This window comes from Anoplophora glabripennis, unplaced genomic scaffold (genome assembly GCF_000390285.2).
Source record: "Anoplophora glabripennis isolate ALB-LARVAE unplaced genomic scaffold, Agla_2.0 scaffold1369, whole genome shotgun sequence".
Taxonomy (NCBI): Eukaryota; Metazoa; Arthropoda; class Insecta; order Coleoptera; family Cerambycidae; genus Anoplophora; species Anoplophora glabripennis.
In genome coordinates this window covers 35,064-60,241 of record NW_019417444.1, presented here as the reverse complement: position 1 = coordinate 60,241, position 25,178 = coordinate 35,064, and the positions used below count along the sequence as shown (strand labels likewise).

At 33.4% G+C, this 25,178-nt stretch overlaps 1 protein-coding gene across 1 annotated transcript in view; it reads right to left on the bottom strand.

The window, feature by feature from the left end:
- Positions 1–25,178, bottom strand: part of LOC108915951 (phosphatidylinositol 4-kinase beta) — a gene marked incomplete at its 3' end in the record, with an annotated part of 59,646 nt that overhangs the window by 12,188 nt on the left and 22,280 nt on the right. Inside the window, exon 3 of the mRNA XM_018722115.1 lies at positions 13,469–14,155. Within this exon, the coding sequence (XP_018577631.1) occupies positions 13,469–14,155 (687 nt within the window). The remainder of the gene's footprint in view (positions 1–13,468; positions 14,156–25,178) is intronic.

Here is a 25,178-nt window from a genome sequence, read left to right as displayed (position 1 = left end):
CAGGACGAGTTGCTTTCAGGAGTTATTTTTGGTGCAGGGTAAAATTCGTCGTCTGTTCCCAGAATGTTTCCTTTCGCAAGGATTATCCATAGTATTCGATAGTCGCAGGTAAAAATTTATTTACACACAGTTTTCTAAGTTTTAGTCGGCTAATTTCACGATATGGCGGAATAAATTATTTTACTAAAATAGGTTCATATGGACGTGGTGCGTAGAACGTTTCGTTTTGAGATACAGGGTGTTGAAATAATGAAAATATCAGGTTTTCTTACATGCAGATTTTTTTTATACAATTTGAAAATTCAAAATTTTTATGTTAATGATTTTATCAATTTTTGTTTAAACAAATATTTAATACACAGCAAAAAAAAAATTAAAGAAGCAGAAAAATTTCCAAAATTTTTAAGTGGTCGTATCGAGAGAAAAAAAACATCTTAAAGTTTGGAGATGCTAGTTTCGAAATCTTGCGATGAAAAATTTTTTTGAGCAGAAATTTTAATTTTTTTTTCAAAAAAATTTTTTTCTGGCTTAATCAATGCCATGGTCATTTAGCTTGATTCATCAGCTTCAATTTGTTTTTTTATTTTCTGTATGATTATTTCTCATTGAGAAATTAAAATTGGAAAAAAAGACTTTCTGCTGTTTTGAAGACTACTTTTTGACTATTTTACAAATTTTGCGAAAAGTATTGTTTGTAGGTTTTTTAGCTCAATAAATCTGTAAATTTTGAAATGGATCGGTCGAACCGTTTTCCTTTCCTGAATCGTAGTTTTATAAAAAATTAAAAGAGCAGGTTTATTGCTCCTTAAACATCAATTAATGATTAAGATGAAACAATTTTTATGCATTATTTGTCTGACAATTTCGCGTTAAACACTCATCAAATATCAAAAAAAAAAATCGAAATTTTGAAGATATCAAATACCTATTTCAAAACATTTTTAATTAAAAAAAATGTTATTTTTCTCAACATTTGAAATATTCATTGTCAAAATGTAGTAAAAACGAGGGCGCAAAATTTTTTTTTTTAAATTTGATTTTTTTCAAAATGGATTTTTCTTTCAATTCATTTCATTTTACAACTAAAAACCGTAAAATTTTTCGAATAAAACTGAAGTTATTTTGTCTAAAACATCGCTAGAAACAAAAGACATAGTATGGGTTTCGAAAATATTCAGTGACGTCGAAATTCTAGAAATATCTACCATATATCAGTTACCATTTTTCAAACACAATTTCCTATTTTTTTGTATAAATAGTTAACAAAGTATAATTTAAAAAATTATACCGTTGCCGCTATAAACCAAATACATACAGGGTGGTCCAATGAAAACAGTCCCACCTGAAATATTTTCAATGCACCAGGATTTTCCGGAAAACCACGAAACAGGTCGATTTTGCTTCTAAGGGGGACATTTTTTGATCATAAGTTCATTCTGTAGGGTCAGCCCCCTAAAGGGGGTGGCAACCCCTTCAAGAATCTTAATTGGCACGGGAGGTTAAGTGGCACATCATTTTAAAGATATTTCAATTCTCAGATTTTTTACATTAATTTTAAGGCAGAACAAACAAATTTCAGCATGTTTGTAAAGAGAATTGAAATACCTTTAAAATGACGTGCCACTTAACCCCCCGTACCATCTAAGATTCTTGAAGGGGTTGCCACCCCGTTTAGGGGGATGACTCCATGAATTGATGATCAAAAGTTGTCCCCCTTGAAAGCAAAATCGACCTGTTTCGGGGTTTTCCGGAAAAACCTGTTGCATTGAAAATATTTCAGGTGGACTGTTTTAATTGGGCCACCCTGTATATATTTTTATTAAAGATTAAAAATAACACGAGAAAAAACTTTTTCTTTTAGTAATTTTTACTAGTCTGAATACCAAATAAGGGAAACCTACATACAGGGTCGGAAAGTCCCCATGGTTCATCAGCCGTTACGTGAGAGCGATAAAGAAAGTCATAGAAATCCGTGCGATAGAGAAAGATGGCTATAATAAACGCGTCTAATAGTCACCGCCCATTTCGCCCTTCCACAAATAAGATCCACTTCCTATTTGTGGAAGGGCGAAATGGGCGGTGACTATTAAGACGCCTTCATTATAGCCATCTTTCTCTATCGTACGGATTTATATGACTTACTTTATCTCTCTCACGTAACGGCCGATGAACCATGGGGACTTTTCGACCCTGTATACACTGATTTTTAGTCTAGGTGAAAATATTATTTTGGTTTGCTATAATATACGAATTTTTTTAATATGTGAAATTTTAACTAATAGCACTAATTAATAGAACCTTCTGTACTGAATCAACAAATATTATTCTTTGATCAAATTATTAAGAGCTTTATTATGGGAGTAATATTTACTCTATTAATAATATTGCTAAAGGTATATTCCAATTAAATACAAATTTGTAGAGCTCACGTTAAACATAAAAGCAACGCAATTAAAAAACAGACAAAAACTGATATTTTCTCATGTTTTTTTCTTTTTTGACTATTTTGATTTAGAAATTTAAACCATGAAAATAAAAGAAATCTATTAAAATTTGGCAAATAAATCGACCCAGTTTTGAAAAATTTTGGTCGATTAAAATAACGACACTTCTAAGTGCAACTATCTTATGGAATTATTACCTGGGTGGGGTCACAAAAACACATTTAAATAAAGTTGAAATAATGAATATTAAACATTATTTCTGATAAAAAAAATAGACGCATCCAAACAATAATCTAATTTCAAGAATCAGCAGTTGTTTCATATGAGACTTATTTTATTAAAACATTTTAATATCATATTCTAAAAACAAAAAAATTTGATCAACTACAGGAGGATGTTGGTTTATATTCATCAATCAACTGATATAAAAAAATGTATACTTATTTTAAACGGTACCCGTGTGAAATTATTCAAATTATTTGGATTCTTTTTTGGAGTATCTAATACAAAAAAAAAATGGGGTAAACAATCTCGGAAGTTATTTTCATACTGTAAAAGGACAAAATAATATATTTAATAGTTCTCACTTAACTCAAGCACGATTTTGTATGTGTATATTGTCTGTATTTGGACATAATTATTAAAAGAAAGATGTTATATTTTTTTTCTTGTATATTTTTGTCACACACGAGATTCGTGTCGTAAGAAATTAGGAAATATGGGGAATTATTTACGGCAGGGGCAGTTTGGTGTACAATATTTGAGGCAGTGCTTTAAACCTTCATTACATCATAGTATTATGGATTTTACATCTAATCTAACGCAATTTGACCGTATTCAATTAAACAGTTTTTTTGCCGAACTCAACTACATTAAATACTGAAATTCATCAACCGCAACGCTTTTTGCCAGCAACGAAATCTCTTACACTAGTTTACCCTGGCGGCAGAACAGGATTAGAACGCCCACCAGCCAAATTCCAGGCCAAAACATCAAAAACGCGACCCCGTTTCCACCCTAGGCGCTATCGAGGCGTTAACTCCTAACCGCGTTTAACCGCCGCTCCCGCAGGAAATCGGCGGGTCTTTGAACCCGCCGCCCGTCTACGGCGGGATCGGAAATTGGCGGCTACCCCTCAACTCGATCCGGATCGACAACTATCCCCCAGAATCCTTGGGGGAGGCTTCCCGTAGTCGGCTAAACGCTAATAATGCAGAGGTTGTGGAGCTTGTCACTTTGGTGCGTAAATAAAACGGCGCAGTAGCGGGGGCCAAAGCTCGCGTTTTATTTTTTGTTTTTGAGGCTACGGTGCTACAGCCTACTCGTAGACGTTAAGCTGACATTTCGTAGTACCTTTTATAAATGTGAAACAATAGCGAAGTAAATTGTCGTCTAAAAAAACACTATTTTTCTACCTTTAAGCGTTCATAGGGGCCGCTACATATAAAGAAATTTTATAATATCTTGTTCACCAAATGTAAATGTATTGATTTACGCAGTGACGGAACAGCAAAAAATGTATTTGGAAACGATTTTGTGGGACTGAAGGTCCTATCAAAGAAAAAGCCCATTAAGAGTCAAATGCATAAAAGAAATGCACTGTTACAGCTGCCATACTGGGTAGTTTTATTACATTGCATGTTTTTATGTTCCGTCTGGGTCATATTCCGATATATAGTTCAATCAATCTGTCATGGCCTAATGTTAAATTTACAAAAAGTACCACCTGGACACAAAAAATTTGGTGATATAGGAATAACAATTTTAAGAAAGCTAGTGTTTTTTTCCTGTGGTGCATAAACGGTTAACTTAAAAAGAGCAACGTTTTTTTTAAATTCGAGTAAAAATACCAGCAATCGATTCCTGTAATAGACATTATCGAGATAAGAAAGATATTCAAGCAAAACGCGACCAAAAAAATGTTTACTTTTTTCAGTCATTTTTGGACACTTGAAATTAATAAAATCGTTATCTCTCTTAAGGAAAAAAAAAATGACCGCTGATTCGTTTCTCTACGACTATTCGTCGAGCAAGAAGAGCTGATTTTCGAGATGACCTTTTTTACGAAAAAATCGATGTAACTTGAAAATTTTTTAAAATTTTTAATTTAAAAATCCACTTTTTTGCTTGCCGAGGACTACATTTACAGCAATAGTCCAAGCATTCTGTCACGGATTAATGTTAAATTTGCAGAAATTATTACCTGGACAAAAAAAATCTTCTCTTTTCTCTTCTTCTATAACTCGTTTACATTTACGTGCCCATATTTGCTATTTACTGCAAGCATAGCCCGCGGCAAGCCAAAAATGTACATTTTTTAAAAATTTTAAAATGTTAATTATTTTTCGATATATCGATTTTTTGAAGAAAAGGCGCTCTCGAAAATTGGCTAGATCTTCTAAGCGGATAGCCCTACAGTAACGATTTTCGGTTTATTTTCTTCGTAAAGAGTTATATTATCATGCTGTTAAAAAATGTTGACGATTTTATTAATTTCAAGGATAAAAAAATGACTGAAAAAGTTGCACTTTTTTTGGGTATGTTTTTTTCAAATAACTTTCAATTTTTATTATTTTTTTGTATTTAATCTGGGGTAGCTAAACACGAATATTATAACATTTTCGCCTTAGAAGCAAAATAGACCCGTAAATGTTTAGTTTTCTTTCTTTAAAAGTCATTTTCATAAAATAAAAATTGAAATAGTAATTTGAAAAAAACGTACCCAAAAAAGTGCAACTTTTTCAGTCATTTTGTGATCCTTAAAATTAATAAAATCGTCAACATTTTTTAACAGCATGATAATATAACTCTTTACGAAGAAAATAAACCGAAAATCGTTGCTGTAGGGCTATCCGCTGAGAAGATATAGCCAATTTTCGAGAGCGTGTTTTTTTCAAAAAATCAATATATCTCGAAAAATCATTAATATTTTTAAATTTTTAAAAAATGTACTTTTTTGGCTTGCCGCGGGCTATGCTTGCAGTAAATAGCAAATATGGGCACGTAAATGTAAACGAGTTATAGAAGAAGAGAATAGAGAAGATTTTTAACGGTTTTTTCGATATATCTCGAAAAGTAACAAAGCAATCGATACTTTCAAAAAATCAGTCGATAGATCTTTTTAAAACTTACAACTTTCACATTTAAAATTTTTCAATCCGTGCTATATTTTTTTAGTTATTTTAGAAAAACCGTTTTTTTCAACTTTGCGATTTTTTAAACCATGTTTGCCATATTGGATCGAGTTTAAAGAACAAGAAACTCAATTTAAAATTTAATTTTCTATACGGCCATATTTTTTTTGTCCAGGTAATAATTTCTGTAAGCATTTCTCTATAATGCTTGGACTACAAGTAACAAGTTTCAAAACCTTATTTTTCAAGATACAGTAAAAACAAAAAAGTCGATTTTTGACGGTTTTTTCGATATGTGAAAAACCGTTTTTTTTTTACTTTTATGAATTTTTTAGGTTAACTTTGCCGTTTAAGCGTCACAGGAAAAAACACTATATTTCTTAGAATTTTTTTCCTATATCACCATATTTTTTGTAAGCTCTTCTACCTACTAATATGTCGTCGATAATGAACAATTATTTTGGCAGAAATATTTATTTTTACAATTACAGGATAAGCAGGTAAAAATAGGAAGAAAAATAGTATTTAGGAACTATGAAAAAAATTTATAAAATTAATTTTTCGTCATTGTAAACTGCATATTATGTATATTAAACTTCCGTATATTTACATCAACCCCAAACAATTTATATATTATATTTGTCAACATTTACTAAAGTATTTTTTTCATAGTTCATATCAACGTAGGTCGAAATATGCTTCGTTTCCGAGATATAGTGTTTAAATTTTAATTTTTTATTTCGTTTTATTAATTTTTTCAGTTTTAAAGATATTGACTCGAATTTTGAAAAACGCTTTGGAGAGATAAATCTGCATTTTTTTGGGTGATCCGAATATTTCTACTTGTTATTTATAGATTTCGAAAATATGAAAAAAGTTACAGCGAATTTTCGGAAATATTTCTTTTTCAAAATATTTCGAAAATCCAAATAGCCGGTTTGCAAACGCCATTAAGTTCGTCACAAAATAGTCAAAAACTTTCCCATTTAACATATTTTCTATCTGTTATAGTTTCGAGGATCCCAGCACAAGCATCACCAAAGTGCCCATCTAGTTTAAAATTATTTGAATTTCGCTACCAACAGTAATTATTTAATTAAATTGTTTAATAAAATGAAATTTGAAATAGGGGAGTTTGTCGATTCATAGCTATAACTATTATTATTAATATGATTTTGGCGCTATTATAGTTAGCAAAGAAACGTTCTCTTAGTGTAACCGATCCAATTACCTACATTGAAGGGGATCGCGAGTACGTTTACGTTTACATTTACAAAAAGGAAAGCAAGCTCAAATAATACATATATTAAAGACGTCTGCTTCCTGTGAACGTCGACACCGCAGGTAAAAGGATCCGCATTCACATTTCCTACGTTCAAGATAAACGATACCGAGTGAAGGTGTAGTATTTCTGCTTTCGAAAAAAATCACGCCGGCTGCCGATAATCGCTTTCTATCGGAGAAGTGAAAAGAAACGGCGATCGACCTGGTACATCGAGGCATTTATCGGCAATGTCGTTTATAAAACAACATCTGAGCAGGCGACGGTCAAACTGTAACAATTTAAACATCAACAGACGACGATTTTCAGTTGTTTCGACACTTAATTGCTAGACCTAATATATTTTTTTAAAAAGCCCGCTCTTTTTTAAATCCTAGAACCGCACCCCTATGACTAAAATCGAATTTAGTTACATCAGAACAATCGCTTTGCACAGCGTAGATATCGCCATTTTCCAAACAAATTACTCATGTTGAAAATGAATCGAGAGGGATAATGGGGGTTGCATTGGCTGATTCATCGCGTTGAATCATCCCCATTGCACCGCGTCTAGATGCTAGAGGGTCAATGTATCCGTTAGATTACCCAGGAATTGATTAATTAATGCACATCATGTTTAGACAATGCTTCCTTAAGTAATTAATTACATCCTTACGCGGCGACCTTTTGCGTGATGTTCTCCGACATGTAGTTATTAATAACGGAAACTATCGGTTTCCGGGTCCAGATTATCCTATATAGAGTGTCGCTGAAACAGTTTATCATAATTAAGCATCGGAACCGGAATCTGCGGTCAAGGCGTGTGCCGCTCTATGCTCACAATACACGGTGCTACTGACTGTCACAAAAACACGTGCCATACAGTCGACCAAACGAAGTATTAAACTCACTCAAACACGCACAAAGGACAATGTGCACGACCAACGTTATTCAGCAAAAGACAGGGATTGTTCACAGGCGCACCAGGTCGACAGGACAGGTTTTAGGTTGCCGCTAGACACGTATCGAATAAATTGATTGATGCGAAGCTTCGGATCAGAGGCACACATGTTATTGTATAACGACGCGAATAGCGAGATTACTAAAAATAGTTTGTTTGAATAGAAATACATAAAAGAGAACCCGATCTACAGCTAGGGTTGCTAGATCTCGGGGTTTTGATGGAACATCTCCGGGCTCCGGGTTAACATGTCATTCTTCCGGGTTTTCTTTGTAGCAGAAAAAAACATTTCCTGATTCCTGATCTCTGTAGTAGATATTTCCTGATTGCGTCCTTTTTTTTTAGACATCGATTTCTTCGAAAACAACAATTTGTCTGCCAGATTTCCTTTTTTTTAGGCATCAATTATACAAACGAGTCATATATCCGGGTCTGTCTCTACTTACAAGAAAACTTTTTTAACTTCACCGATTGACTTACATACTTCTACATATTTTTCCTTGATAAATTCGCTAATTCGATGTAATCAATGAGTCAAGTAAGTGAAGTCGATCACTGTGGGAAAACTTGTTGCAATCGTTCTGCTTTTAACATGTAGGCAGATATGTCTGTTACAGTTATTAGAATATATTTATTTCTGTTTTCCTCATCTGTGTGCAGATTCGAAGAGTACAACTATTTATTATATTTGCAACTGATCGTCATGTGTTTCGTCAACTGATAACCAGATATAATGTCTATCCAATTCGCCTGTCGTCTTACCACGAAGAATTAGTCATTAGCATTATAATATTTTCATATAACTTTGCCATTTTATTCCTTGTTTGCCCGCTTAAAAATCCGATGCCGATTATTATTTATATTTACATGAAACGTAATCGAGACGAAGTAAGTTTAAAGCACTCTTCCATCTGTTCTCTCAGTGTACATCCCGAAACAAGGTAGACCCTAGCCGAACTTATCCTATAAATATTAACAAACGCCCGGAATGATGAAGTGCGTCACTCGATACGGTCCCGAACAAACAAAAGAGACCCGAAAGCGGCGCTATCGTCATCCCGGGCCGAAAAATGAAACAAAACAAACAAAAGAGCACCCCCCACCCCCTCGGCCCGTACGTTCGTTATCCGCAACGCAGATGTTTTCGCTTCTGTCGGGGCGTTCCGGAGACCCGGAATCGATGAATAAAGCCATAGTTTTTTTTTCCGACGTCTCGATATGAGTTTAGAAAACGAAGAGCAGATAGGGCTAATTTTTTGTACGCCCATTCGAGATAAAAAAAATTCGTGGTTTTTCGGCGTCGCGAAATGTAATCCTCTGACGTTTTCAGCGGATGAGTTATTTATGTGGCCGGAATGCAGATTTGGCGGTATTTGGTTTCCATTTATCAACAGTTTCCGGTCGATCGGATGTAACTCTAAATTTCATCAATCTTTTTTTATTCCGACATGATGCGCTGATACCCAGGCATCTGTCAAATGAAAGAAAAACATAGAGGACGTTTTATTTAAATAAGGGAGTTTAGTAATGTGTAGCCAAATTCCTTTAAAAAACCGCTTAATCTACGAGGCATAAATTCCGTCAAAACTACAAAACCATAGACGACCTAGTACGCAAATCGTAATATCACGCACGTTTCCAAATTTTCCGAAAAATTCCTCTACAAAGCCCCGATTGCCGCGAAAACTTACAGTCGTAGTAGGCGATGCTGACCACGCATGCGCCTAATCGCTCAGCTGCCGCTGACAGCGCAGGAGGGCGCGAAAATTTTCGTAACTTTCGAATTTTTGACAATTTTTGTACAAATTTTACGAAATTCGAAACAAAGCAAGGCCTTACGGTCAACATTAACCAAAATAGTTTAAAGATCAATAACTCATCGTAGATAGACACAATTCAAAGAAAGATCGTTTTTCCAGAGTGCCGATTTTCTGATGCCAGCGCGGGCCTTGCTACAGGACCCTTGCGGTGTCAACGTAGAGTGTGTTCGGTCATCCACCCAGGTACGAAATTTTTATATGTTGGTCTTATATGTAAAACTGTGAATGGGGAAAAGGAAAAACTGCCTATCAATGTGGAGATACTCTTTCTATGATTGTCATTGCGACCTAATATCTAATAGTCTTGACATTTTTATTATTTGCTATTTCAATGTTCTTGTTTATGGAAAAATCAAACATTTTTTGTTCATGGTTTATATTCTGTTTTTTTTAATTCATGGCTGTTCTGTTAAAATATATATATATACTGCTTCTGATAAATAACCGGTAATGAAATGATAATCGGTAAATAAGTAACGAGCGTTCAAATAAAAACGTGGTCAAGTTGGTTCTGAAAATTTGGACGTAGGGCGTAGCGTATAGCAAATGAACTTAAACGTCATCTGTCAAAGCGCTATATCGCCGCTATCAATTTGAATATTTTCGTTTTAAAAAGCGTTTAAAATGGTGTTTTCTCAAGAACAAAAAGTGTTTATCACAGAGTCCTACTTTAGAAATGGACGCAAGATTGATGGAATATGGAAGTATTCTATTGAGGAATGTTTCATAGAATTTCAAAATCAATTTCCCGGCGTTGTTGAGTACAAAATTTTTCAAAGTGCAGTTCAGCGTTGTGTTAATGTTTTTCGTGAAACGGGCAGTGTAACAAGAAAAGAAGGAAGCGGCCGACCTAAAAAGCGGACTGAAGAATAAATAGAAAATGTCCAACAAATAATGGAAAATGCGCCAAGAACTTCTGTACGTGTTTTATCACAAATTTTAATTTATTGTTATAACAAGGAGGGGGACACTTTCCGCAGCTCCTTTAATTGTTTGTTATTGTTATCACGATTATTCTTTAAAATAAAGTTATATAGTCATTAACGTTATTGAAACTGACAGCTGCTATACAGCTCGTTGAGAAATGAGGTTAAGTTGGTCGCTATAAGCTACTCCCTACGTCCAATGTGTCAGAGCCAACTTTGACCACGTTTTTATTTGAACGCTCGTTATATTGTGAAAAATAAACAAATATAGAAAATTCAAGATGAGTATAGAAAAAAAAATGTTAAACTAAAAAGAAGACAGCATTTAAATATTAAATGGTTGAATGATCCCGTTTTAAATAAATTTATAGAAAAAAAAAGACTATTTTCATAAGCTATAAAAAATTCAATAACTGTAATAGCTTTAACAAAAAAATAATATGTGATCAGATTTTGATACACCGATTTTGAGATAAGTAATTTATAAAATTAGATCATGTCTAGGTAATTATTGGTAAAAATGTAAAAATATCAAAAACTATTTTTTCTAAGCGCCTCCCTCTTGTTTTTTATAATTTGAAACGAATTACATATTTTCATTAATTTCGAATACCCCGTTTTTCGAAAACGAGTCGTTTCCAGGCACATGTTTGTAACGAGCATCTACCGTTTAAATTTGGCATTTTGTTTACGCCCTGTATATATTTATTTATATAAAGCAGGTAAAAAAATAAATGTTTTAATTTTTGAAAAATTTCCTTGGCATGAATAGTCACATACAATTTCTAATAAATATACATATGGAAGATTAATTATTTATGTATATTTAGTTTTAAATAAACAAGGAAAAATGTGGCAAAAAATAAAGATGAACGAGGAAAAAGAAATTTTTTTGACGTGGGAATTACCATGTCAAGAAGTTGGTAACATTACCTACAACTTATCGAAAATTGTGTTAATTGCGAAGTAGATGTACAGGGTGATTCACTATATTTTGACTCCCCCTTTAACTTATTTTGTTTTAAGACATAAAAAATGTGAAATACGAAAGTTGCATGATTTTTTATGAAGTGTTCGAAAATGATAGTAGAAAAACGAATGAAGTCCAAACAAAATGGCCGCGGATTTTAACTTTGTTAATTTAAATGGAACACCCTTTATATTTTTACTTATTTTGATAGAACGCTCCCTGTCAAGCATAATCGTATAGGCTTTGTTTGGTCCGCCTCTAACAATAAGCGACATAATATTAAAAAATGAAATGAAAAGGTTTTTTTATTAAGAAAATATAAGGTGGACCCAACAAACCCAATATAACTGCTCTTCGGGGAGCGTTCTATCCAAATATGTAAAAATATACAGGGTGTTATATTTAAATGAACAAAGTTAACATCCGCAGCCATTTTGTTTGGGCTTCATTTGTTTCTCTGCTATCATTTTCGAACACTTAAACTCTTAAAATAAAAAAGTTAATGGGGGGGGGGTTAAAATATAGTGATCAGCCTGTACAGGGTGATCGATTTAACTGAAGAAATTAGTTTTTCTGGGAAACGGCCGAGAAATTCGAAAATTAAATTATTTTAGAAACTATTTAATTTAGCTTACGTTTACTAGAAATTAGGACAGAAACTCAGAAATTATATTTATGACGCTAGGCGCCGCGGCGCTTCAAAATTTTTGTTTCCAACAGCATACATTTTTTAATATGTCACGATAAAGATCCCTTAATTTTGAATATTTTTCCTATATAACATTTTTTTATGTTCCCATTATTTAAAAAGTTACGGGCAATTCCCTAGAGAATTTCTCTATCTCATAATTATTATTGCAACGACGTAGTCAGCGATATAGATCTTTTTCAATGCTCTTGCTGCTTCAATATATCAATAACTATGGTTCTATTTACAATAAAAAACGTATTCACTATAAACAATTTAATAACACAATTATGTATACAACAATTACATTAATTTGTAGGAATTACAAACCCACCTATCATATAAGAAAGACCAAATAAATAAACACAATACTCAATGTTATAATATCTGTTGAATGTGAGCACCATTATTATTTAAACACAATTCGTAACGTTTTCTTAGTTCACTGGACGTAATTTTTTTTTAAATATTGCCACGTATTTCAGCACAAGCAGCAGTGATTTTCTGCTTCAAATGATTAATACTGTTTGTTTTAGTTTTATACACAATATTTTTTAGGGCTCCCCACAAGAAGAAATCAAGAGGGGTTAGATCTGGGGTTCTCGGAGCAAATCGTAAAAGACCTAAAATATTCAAAATTAAGGGATATCGTGACATATTAAAAAATGTATGTTGCTGGGGAAAAAATTTTTGAAGCGCCGCGACGCCTAGCGTCGTAAAGATAATTTCTGTATTTTAACCCTATCTTCATGTAAAAGTAATCAGAAATGTAATAGTTTCTAAAATAATTTATTTTTCTCAGCCGTTTCCCAGAAAAACTCATTTCTCCAGTTAAATCGATCACCCTGCACAGGTTGACGCAAATAAGTTTGCGTCTGAGATAGCTTCACCCACACATGCGTACTGGACACACTTCTACATCTTATTCCTTCTAGCCGAGTGCGGTCTTTCTCAATCTCGCACATCTTTGCCTGATTAAGAGTCAAAAACGCAAACTTATTTGTGTCGGTTTCGTTGAAAGTGAATAATGGAATAAAGTACCGATGTTCTTACTGATACAACATTTAACTGAAATCCTGCAATAAAAATTTTATTGCACATTTGCATTGCATTTTTATTGCACAGTCTCTTACAAAAGTAAATTTTTTACTCTGGAAATTAGATACATAAAAAAACAGCGAAATCTTATACGATCGTAGATAACTAAATTTTATTAAGTCCTTTAATCGACAGCGTGAATAAAATTTATGAACCCTGGACTCACCTATGGATAAGGTACCGATGTATGACCTCAGCGACGTCGTGCATCTGGATGTACATGCACACCAGCTGCGGCAGGTAAAAGTCCACGTCCTGGTCCTCGAAACTGAACATCTTGTTGACGATGTAGCACAGCACGCCCGGTTCCTTGCTGTTGAAGAGGTAGTGCATGGCCATGGAGACGTCGAACACCTTGCTCTCGAGCAGCCTTAGCATACCCGTGCTCTTGGGGGCCGTCGCCGAGTCACTCTGATCACACACTTTAGTCCGATCACTGGCGTCCTGATCGACATCGTCCGCGTCGGCTTTCTCGCATTCCGGCTTGTCCAGGTTGTCCAGGCTCTCGCGGCTCTCGTTGTTTTGGCCCAGGTACTCCACGCTCGACTCCCTGGTGGTGTTGGAGTCGCTTGAGCCGGAATCGGAGCCGCAGAGGATGCCCGAGTCGTCGGAACCGAGGCTGGCCAGCTCGTCGCGCTGCTTGGAAGACGCGGGGCATGTGTGCACCTCGTTGCAGAGGATGCCGGTGACGGCGACGACGCCGACGTTCTCGCACTCCGGGCTGGGAGTGACGTCCACCTCGGGTATCCTCTGGAGGGCCGAGTCGAGGCTGCGGTTGCGGTGGTGCAGGGTGAGGTGGGTGTTGCTGGCGGTGGTCACCTGGGTGACGGGTGGCAGAAGGATGCCCATGGACCTGCGGAGATGGTCTCATGTTAATAATTTTAATTAAACGCGCAATTTATATAGGTATTTACATAAAAAGTGGCATTTTAATTTTGATATCATTGTGGACGAAGCTACGAACATTAAACAAAAACAAATTTATTTACATGATTTATTACACATTAACTTATATTGGTACGTAGATACGTTACTAATTAAATTGTAAACAAAACTAATTTACGTTTTAAAATAATTATTTTTGCCGTTAAAAAACTATACAGGGTGGTCCAGATTTTAATAGACAAACTTCGGGAAACTATTAAACAACAAAAATTAATATCACTTTACTCTATGAATATAGGCGCAAAAAGCCACCGTTTACGAGATACAGGGCGTTGAAATTGACAAAAATAAAACAATTTTTTTAAATATCAGGAAAACGGCTTTATCAAATTTATCCAAATTTGGTACACATTTTTTTTTTAAATATTTCCCCTGGTTTTGTATGCACATAGTCCAAATTCAAAGACCAGTGGTGGAGAAACAAGGATGTCGTTTACTTATTTAAAGTAAAACTTCTACGCCACTGAATTAATTGGTAATATGAATACATTTTATAATAGTCTGACACATTCCGAATGAAAAAACATTATTTTACTTTTATCGAAAAGTGAATGGTTTACAGTTATGAGACATATTAATATTATTCAAGTAAACAAAGCGTTGATATCGGGAAAAATAGAACAAATTTGGGTGGTCCAGATTTTAATAGACAAACTTCGGGAAAGTTTCACTTTGCTCTATGGACATAGACGCAGAAAACTACTGTTTATGAAATACAGGGCGTTGAAATTAACAAAAATAAACTAATTTTTTTAAATACCTGGAAAACCGCATCATAATATGTCCCATAACTCTTAAACCATTCACTTTTCGACAAAAATTAAAGAGTGTTTTTTCACCCGGAATGTGTCAGACCGTTGTAAAATGTGTTCATATTACCAATTAATTCAGTGGCTTAAAAGTTTTACTTTAAATAAGGAAACGATATCATTGTTTCTCCGCCACTGGTTTTTGAATTTGGACTGTGTGCATACAGAACTAGGAGAAATGTTTGAAAAAAAGTTTGTAGTAAATTTGGATAAATTTGATGAAGCGATTTTTCAGATATTTAAAAAAATTGTTTTACTTTTGTTAATTTCAACGCCCTGTATCTCACAAATGGTGGCTTTATGTGCCTATGTTCATAAAGCAAAGTGATGTTAAGTTTGGTTGTTTAGTATTTTCTCGAAGTTTGTCTATTAAAAATCTGGACCACCCAAATTCGTTTTATTTTTTCCTATTTCAACGCTTTATTTACTTGGATAATATGTCTCATTGTCTCATAACTCGTAAACCATTAACTTTTCGACAAAAAATAAAATAATGTTTTTTCATCCGGAATATTTCAGACCGTTATAAAATGTATTCATATTACCAATTAATTCAGTGGCGTAGAAGTTTTACTCTAATTGTAAATAAGGAAACAACGTCCTTGTTTCTCCGCCACTGGTTTTTGGATTTGGACTGTGTGCATACAGAACTAGGAGAAATATTGGAAAAAAAATGCACACCAAATTTGGATAAATTTGATGAAGCGGTTTTCCAGAAATTGTTTTATTTTTGATAATTTCAACGCCCTGTATCTCATAAACGGTGGCTTTCTGCGCCTATGTTCATAGAGCAAAGTGATGTTAATTTTTGTTGCTTAGTACTTTCCCGAAGTTTGTCTATTAAAATCTGGACCACCCTGTATACGGTTATACAGGGTGATCCACAAACCGTGACCAAAAATGAAACCTCGTATTCTTTGGGTAGTAATTTGTAGAAAATTGAAAGACGAATCCGAAAATATTATTTTTACCGTAAAGTAGTGGCGTACTATTTTATTTAGAAAAATATACCAGCGATACCCAGTACCTCCGCTACTGGAGCATCTAAATTTTAGGAAAAGGTCTCAGATTTTGGATAATGTTTACATAAATACATGTACCAATTTCAAATTTTTTCACTTACTAGGTTTTAAATTATTTAAAAAAATTAAAAATATTTGTCTAAGTTTAACACCCTGTATCTTTTTAACAAAGCGTCGTAGATAAAAATTTTATACGAAAATCTCCTTAAAATTCATCAAAGAATACGATGTTTCATTTTTGGTCACCGTTTGTGAATCACCCTGTATTATTAAGAATAAATAAAATTACTCATCTGATATAATTCTTTTTTAAATTTTATTTCAGGTTTTTACAACACAATTTTATGTAAATTATATGAGTAAAAAATAATTATTTTACATTTTCAGTCTAGAAATCAAATATCGGGGCCTATGTTTCTCATTACAAAAAAAAATAGAAATTGGCTTATTCTTATTGCAATAAATCTGAAAAAAATTATCAAATTTTTGCATATTTCAAAACAAATAATTTTTTTTACAGATTTACTGAAATATGTAAATTTTTACTTTGTTGTCTTCTGATAAATACAGGGTGTAACTGGACTAAGTCCATAATAAAAAATAAACAAAAAATACTTTGGTACTTATTTGATAAGATTTGAATTATTTTTTTTTTAATTTAAAGTTTTCAACAAAAATTATTTGTTACTATTTATGTTACTGTATTGTGAATCTCTGTCAATGATCTCTGACATTAACCTAGTTTAGGTGAAATATACCACGGTCACTACATTCTCAAACGAAGTAAGCAATTGCACGCAGTCACAGCAGTGTTCATAAAATTGTACAGGGGCGTATTTAGGAGAGTTAAAACAAGTATTTTAAAAAAGTTATACCATATATTATGTTCTTACTCTTTTTTTCTATTTCTTATTCAGCATTTCAGTTAAATCAGTACTAGACGTCTTAAATTATTCCAAAACAACATACAACATCAACAAAATTAAACCGCAAATGATACACACGAAGTATAAATTACACTGGTCAGCAAGGGTCAAGAAGCAGACACACTACATAATATGCATTCCCGAAGGATTTTGGTGCGCTGAATCCGAATCTGGCAGCAGAATTGCTCCATCACGTCAGGTTTTTGAGATATCCTGACCTAAATGTGCAAAAAACACTGTTTTTCGTCATGTTTGAGGTTACGTAGTAATGCCATCTATTCTTAAAAAAAAATACATATAATTTAAAAGTACAAGACTCCCTCTTTCGAATGCCGTTGAGTTTGCTCAAATATCTTTTTTTTATCAGTTTCTTAATATGCGAAAATCTACTAAGGATCCCTAAGACGTCAAACAGTTGATTGCAGTTCAGAAACTTCATACTCAGAAACCTTCAATACATACGACCTCAAACTCAAACTCCAAATCCACAAACCCCAAACCCACAATCCCTAAACCTACAAACCCCAATCCCACAAAACCCGAACCTACAAACTCCAAGCTTACAAATCCCAAGCCCACCAACTCCAAACCCACAAAACCGCATGGGTATGAAGTTTCTGAATTGCAATCGACTGCTTGATGTCTAAGGGATCCTTAGTAGATTTTCGCGTATTAAGAAACTGAGAAACTTAAAAATTTCAACATGTGATATCTCAACGAAAAAAAAAAAGATATTTGAGCAAACTCAACGGCATTCGAAGGAGGGAGCCTTGTACTTTTAAATTCAATGTATTAGTTTTTTGAAAAAGAATAGATGGGATTACTACATAACCTCAAATATGACGAAAAACAGTGTTTTTTGCACTTTTAGGTTAGGATATCTCAAAAACCTGACGTGATAGAGCAATTCTGCTGCCAGATTCGGATTCAGCGCACCTAAATCTTTCGGAAATATATATTCAAGTTTCTGCTTCCAAAAAAAAGTTAAACTTTGTTGTTCTGTGTTATTATAAAAATATATAAAATTATTTTCAAATGTTTTAGTGTTATTTTTTCTTGAATTGCTATAATATAGCTCTCGCCATGAAAAAGCGAACTATTTAATATTTGTACAATATTTGTTTTATTTTACAAGACATACTGGAGTATAAAAGACAATGAATATTTTGCTACTTTGGACGAAACGGGGTTTCAATTTCTATTCCTTGTATTGAACAATATTATAAATGAATTGACTTCTCTCATATCGTACCGAACACTATTATTGACAATATGTATTCTTCGGAGGTTTCTCATATTTATTAACAAAAAAGAACCGCGAACCAAAGAAAACATCAGGCTCAGCCTGTACTATACTATCGAAGAAGAACAGTCCTTTGTATTTATCTGTAACGTGGAGCGAAACTGGATCAAGGACACAAAAAGGAAACGCTTGATTAAACCCTCTCTATAGGGGTTTTCATTTATACGTCCGCTGGTTATGAATTATTTACGACAGTGGAGAATTAAAGATAACATCGTCCTTTGGACCAGTATTTTTGTCGAACCGATGCGATGTCTAAAAAAAAAACCGCTACATATTGATCTTGATGTGCCGAGATATACTTTATGTGAAAAAGCGTAGTTTCACAAACTTTCAAAAGAATAAGAAAATGAGGTAAACAAAGGAATATCATTATCGAGATAATGGCTAGACATTTATGTATAAGAACGAACGGTATAAAGCTCAAAAAAATTGTATTTGAACAATGAAAATGATAATACACAGTGGCGGTTTTACCATAAGAGCTGCGGAGCTGCAGAACACATAAAATTTTATGTATTTAATCATATTAAATATCAACAAAATATTTAAAGAGTCCAAATGTACTCGCGCTAAAATAAACTTAGGAGCTTATATTATTATTTATTGCGACGCGAGCTACGCTCCTTAATATATGCAACCTCATATACAAATTGTGTGCACAGCGAACAATTAGATGCGTCCTTTGTTTTTATTGGCTAATCAGGCACGTGACCAACTAAACGAAGATAGGGGCTTTTGCGGCTGCAACAGCGACAGCCACTGCCGCAGTAAATGCAGTAATATTTCGTACGTGATATGTGGTGGTTTATTTCTGTGAGCGGCACGTGTGAAAATTTTCGTTTAGGCGTCTACGGATATTATAGCTATTAAAATGAATAGCCTTTCGTTTTTACAAAAAACTTTATTTGGTTCTCTGCCTTATGAGGATAAACTAAAAATAAAAGTAAAAGTTATAAAAGACAATTTAACAATAATGTATACACAAAAGCAGAGTGGGTGTGCGGGTGTGATTTAAAAAATACACTGTTTTGTTTTCCGTGCTTACTTTTCGGTGGGGGATAAAGCATGGACAATATACAGTATGATAGATTTAAGTCATTAAGTTTTTAGGTAAAATAAACATAAGAAGTCAGTTAGATTCTGAATATTGGGATAATATACGGAAACACAATGAACAGGTAATGAAAAATCGTTATGTATTATCATAATTATAGATTGCATAAAATTTTGCGGAGCTTTCGAAATAGCACTTCGCGGACACGATGAGACAGAAAATTCGGACAACCCTGATGTGTTTCGTGGACTCATAAATTTTAGTGCAGATCTTGACGACATATTAAAAGAACATCTAGCCACATGGGTATGACCGGCATTTTCAGTGATTGTAACGGGAATTAGCTGTATGGTCCCGGATTTCAGATTTGCACATATAACTCCCGGAATATAATATAATGTACATATATATATAAAAAAAGGTAAAGAAAAAATCATAACACGCCGAGGAAAATTAAAATTCGTTAAATCGTTGGTAAATTTCACATACGATTTTTTTGTTTATAAACAATATTCAATAATTTAATAAAATATATTTAGTTTATTCCAATTTATTTATACCATCAGTAGGTGATTCGTAAATAGCTATTTTAAAAGGTATCAATTTCAACGCGTGACCTTGAAAATTCTAAAATTTTTCGCCTGCGGCGCCATTTAAAGACTCCGGGCACTTCATATCCCGGAATTCAATACAAAAAATGTAACAACCCTAAACAAAACACATTCAATTAATGTTCACGCGCCGCCACTGATAATACAGATATGTGAAGTACTTATATGTTTTTTTTCGTTGTCTGGGATTGGTACACTGAAATTGAATTTGCAATTAGGCAACGAACCCAGTATGTGTAAGTAATTTGTGAGTTTGCAAATAAATATAAAATGTTACTAAATATCCTCTTAGTTGGCCAAGAGGAACAGTTGCAATTTCTAATTTTACAATTTACTAGCCAGTTACAGTCGACAAATTGAAGTATAATTTGTGTTAAACACATTTAAATACATCCAAGGTCGAAGATTACTTTCCGCGAAACTTATCTGTACGAACAAAACAAAATGAATACATTTCAAGAACTCGTAATTAAAATTTCTACTGATGTTAGAAATTTTTAAAAGAAAATCAATTATAAAAATTTGACCTTAGGTGTATAAATCCATTTTCAGCCATTGAATATAAACGAAATAATTTATTTATTTTAATTGATTTTAATAAGAATTGTGGAAAGCATGTTGCTACGTAAATGTCTCATTGGGTAATAGAACTGTCAAAAAAATTACACTCAAATATCTGGAAAAAGTTATTTACACCATAAAGGAAGTAAATATAATTTACCAGTCGAGGACGATTTTGCGCCCGAGTGGAGCGAGGGCTGGCAATAGAGCCCGAGACTGGTAAATAATACTTTTGAATTATTATTTCTAAATCAGTGATTTTCAAATAGAAAGTGCAGCAAATGCTGCCTGCGAATTTTTATTGCCCGAGAAGTCGAAAGTGCGCTACAGACGAGCATATAGAGATTTCAAAGAATAGTGCCAGAACAAAAACACTGAAATGTCACCGCTAGCATATTTCATGGAGAAGTCAAGAACTTTAAAGTCACCGGCGAGTTTGTGGAGTGAATTCTCAATGATTAAGTCAACTATTTTCATAGAGGAGAACATAGATATAAAATACCCCAAGCTGAGAAACATTTTTGAAACGTAAGAATAAGAAGTCAACGATTTTCTCGTTCAGGCAACCGATAACACATATTTGCTAATGAAGATAGTGACGGTCTTAGGCATTGCAGGAGCATGCCGTTCTGATTAGTTATGCAAACTTACTTTGGGCAACGTCAATTTCAAAAATGTGGATGACATTATTGTAGTTACAATTCGAGATTCTAAAAATGGTATGTCACGTACGTTTACAATTACTTCCCGTTAGGGTTCTATTTCTCACCTAGAAATTCTCAAGAAATATATCACGATTAGATTGGAAATTAAAACTGGAAATTCACGCTTTTTAGGCGCTATCAAGCAGGTCAATGTTACAATCAACCAGTCAGCAAGAATACCCTTTCTATGATTCCTAATAAGATTGCACAGTTTTTGAAACTAGAACATCCTGAAACATATATGGGTCTTTCATTCCGAAGAACATCGGCAACGTTACTGGCTAATACAGGAGTTGATGTATTAGCAATAAAGAGACATGGTGAGTGGAAATCAGTCACAATTGCAGAAAGTTATGTTGCTGGCAGCTTAAGTAACTAAAATGAAATAGCCAACAGGATTCTTTACAATGACACTTCAACTCTTGGTTCTAGTAGTACGTCCCATCATGCTGTTTTAATGGATCAGTCAGATAATATTGAGCCTCCGGAGACTGAAATGGAGCGATCAAATCATTTTGAGAAAAATGTGACAATTAGTAAACGCGAGGGGAATAATTATCCAGATTTTATACATGTTACTAAATGTAGTAACTGTACAATTAGTATAAATATTCACTCATAATAATTAATAAAATGTAATGTTCATCAAATATTTCTACTTATTTGTTCATAAAATATGCATTTATAACTCGAAATAGCTTTTTACCATAGGGAGGTAAGTTATACCTCAGCTATGTATTAATATTCTATTTACTAAGGTCGGAGCAGTTAAACTATTAAGTTTGCCGATTTGAAACACAAATACATTTTTTATTCTAAATTGGCAATTCCTTTTTTTTTAATATTCAGGCACTACTAATTCCGATCCGTGTGAATTTTTTTTCAACACAAATGAAATTTGAAAGATATGGCAATGTTAATAGAAGCAGTTCTATAATAAAATTTGGTCTAATGGCGAACATTATCTGTAAAAAATTAAAATACAGAAAAAAAATATTAAAAAATAAATATACTCTAGAACCTGTCTCATAAATTTGCACACAGAAAGACGTTTTTTTTGGTTAATTTTTTTGAAAAAGCAGTTTTAATTTAAAAAAATTTAAAAAATATAATTTTTATTTTTTTTTCTATAAAAACGAACCAAATGAAAAAAAGTTTATGAAATCTTTTACTCAATTTACTAAGTTTTTTAATCTAAATATTCAAATGCTCATAACTGCTTGAAGACGAAAAATCGGCTGTTTGAATGATAGTGAAATGGCGTCAAATATAGATGTCAATGGCAATACAAATTTTTATTTGACACTATGTTCTTGAAATATCCTCGCACTGTGATTTTATCCACAATTTCCAGAATTCTTTGGGATTGTTTCCCCTCGACTACTACAAACTAGTTTTTATTGCATTCCTCGCCTATTAACGCGATGTTTTAATTAGTATAATTCTAATTTGTCCGCCCCCACTTCAGCCTAGAAAATTAACGAAGACGCCAGCGTCATTCCCGAAGAATTCTATACAGAGCGTTGTATATTCTAACACGCTCGAACGGTTAACGCAATAAACAGCTCGCCCATTCATTCATTTAGTGGCTTTACTTATTATTTACTTTTATGCGTGGGGACAATGTGTCCTTGTGTGAAAATGAAAGGGGTATAGAGAGAGAGGGAGAGAGAGGTCGTCGAGTAATTTAAGCTCATTTACTGAAATTTATGAAAGCTGGCTGTGAAGGCATTCGTTGTACTAGCAGGGAAAGAAAGTGACGATTGTAGACTGTAAAAATTCGATTTCTGATGTTTTTTTACAGTGACAGCTCGTCAAGAGGTTACATCTACTGTTGAAAAACAAATGAAACGTAACAATATACAGGGTGATTCACAATGTTGACCAAAAATTAAACCTCGTATTCTGCTGTGAATTTTAAGGGAGTCTTTCCTATAAGGTTTTTATCTAGGATGCTTCGTTAAAAAGATACAGGGTGTTAACCTAAATCTGAGGGCTTTTCCTAAAATTGACATGCTCCAGTGGCGGAGATACAGGGTATCGGTGGCATATTTTTCTAAATAAAATAGTACGCCACTGCTTTACGGTAATAACCATGATATTTTTGGATTTATCTTTCAATTTTCTACAAATTACTACCCTCTTGTTTTTCGAAAAAAGTCTAATTTTCGAGTAGAACTTAAAAAACCAACTGAAAACACTTTTACTTAAATAACATGACAAGCACTAATCATTCGATTATTTATTCGAATAAATAAATTTAGTCATCATTTTAATGATTTGATTTGAGTAAATATTCAAAAATACCTTCATTTCCGCGAACACAGGCCCGACATCTTTTTAGTAACGAAAATGTAATTAGTTCGAAATTTACTGTTGCTTGATTCTGATGAAAAGCATTATTTATTCTTTCTTCTAACTGTTCAGAATGTCAAAGTGCTATCGCATCCTACTATGTAATTTTAATGTTTCAATTTTTTTTTCTTATTTAGCCTTTTCAGTAGTCAATCGGTGCAAAATATCAAATTAATCAAAAAACGGTAAAAAAGTTAAACAGTGAACTGTTTAAATTTAAGCAGAATCCGATTCGTAAGCGATGGGAACAGATCCCATCGCTTACGAAGGGCAATAGTGCTTAACCTCAACTGTTCAATTAGAATTGCGTATAGTCGTCATTGAAAAGTGGCTACTGCCATCAGTTGACTTTACACTTGGTATGATATGACGGGATGGTAAACGGATAAGCGCTTCATTATATTTTTCTTTTAGTTTGTGAAGTATCTCGTGTAGTGTAAGTATAAGTTATAAAGTCAATTACTTCAATGTTTACTGATGGTACAGTGTACTTTTGTGTTTTCAAATTAGATATCAAGACAGAAGTAATATGGTTATAATCTACTTTTTGTCAGGAGTAAATGATGCTGTTGCAAGAAGACGATATCAAATAGACAGTTTACATTACCTAGAGTGACGTCAAAATAACCTAGTGTGTAATTTTTACATAAAACTTTTATGAGTGCAATACCTATTACGCTACATCGATCAAATGCAATATAAACTTATTTTTAGACCTTTACTAACCGCAGAGTTGTATAAACGACTAAGATATAATCAATATCTTATCTGAAACAATATAAAACGCTTTTACGAAACAATAAATATTTATTTCTCACAGAAAACGCCTCGAATTTTCTACGGAGCAATCGAGATACAATATCTCAAGTTAATTTCTTAACAATGAAAAATTCCGTAATCGATTTCATGCTCGTCTCAAAATATTTATTATTTTGACCAAGGATCAATTGTTATGTAGCAGTCAAAATACTTGAGAGGAGTTTCGGATGTTCAACCGGCGCTACCCAAGATGCCAGACTATCCGCCTATTACCTAACACAAAGCAATAACAACTGACCGAATTATTCCTGTAAACAAAGAAGGCTTTAATGAGCGCTGATAAATTGTTTCTGTCCATGGGACGTGATCGGAATCAGAACCGCAACGACAGGCAAAGCGGTACTTAAAAATGCACATGCACATCACTGACGGTAATACAAGGTGTTCGTGACAAACCGCACAATAAATAAAACATATATTTATTTTTTTTAATATCGAGTATTTTATCAACTGTGGAAAGATTAAAAAAAATTATTGGCGCAGGGGCAATTTTTAAAGTTGTTCACAGGTGATAAAGGTAATAAGCTAATTCAAACAAATTCAAAAATTTACTTTAGAAAGATCAAATGGAGTAAAATAATGTTTTTCGATATCAGAAATCTATGTACGTAACCTTACATACAACATTCCTAACTACTATCAACGATACTATTTAATAAACTATTTTATTATTTTTCTTACTGCTCGTTTTGTATTGTTTATTGTTTTTTTATGTCCGAATAAAAATACTTAAAGAAAACTAGTCTATCACACAATTCTAAATC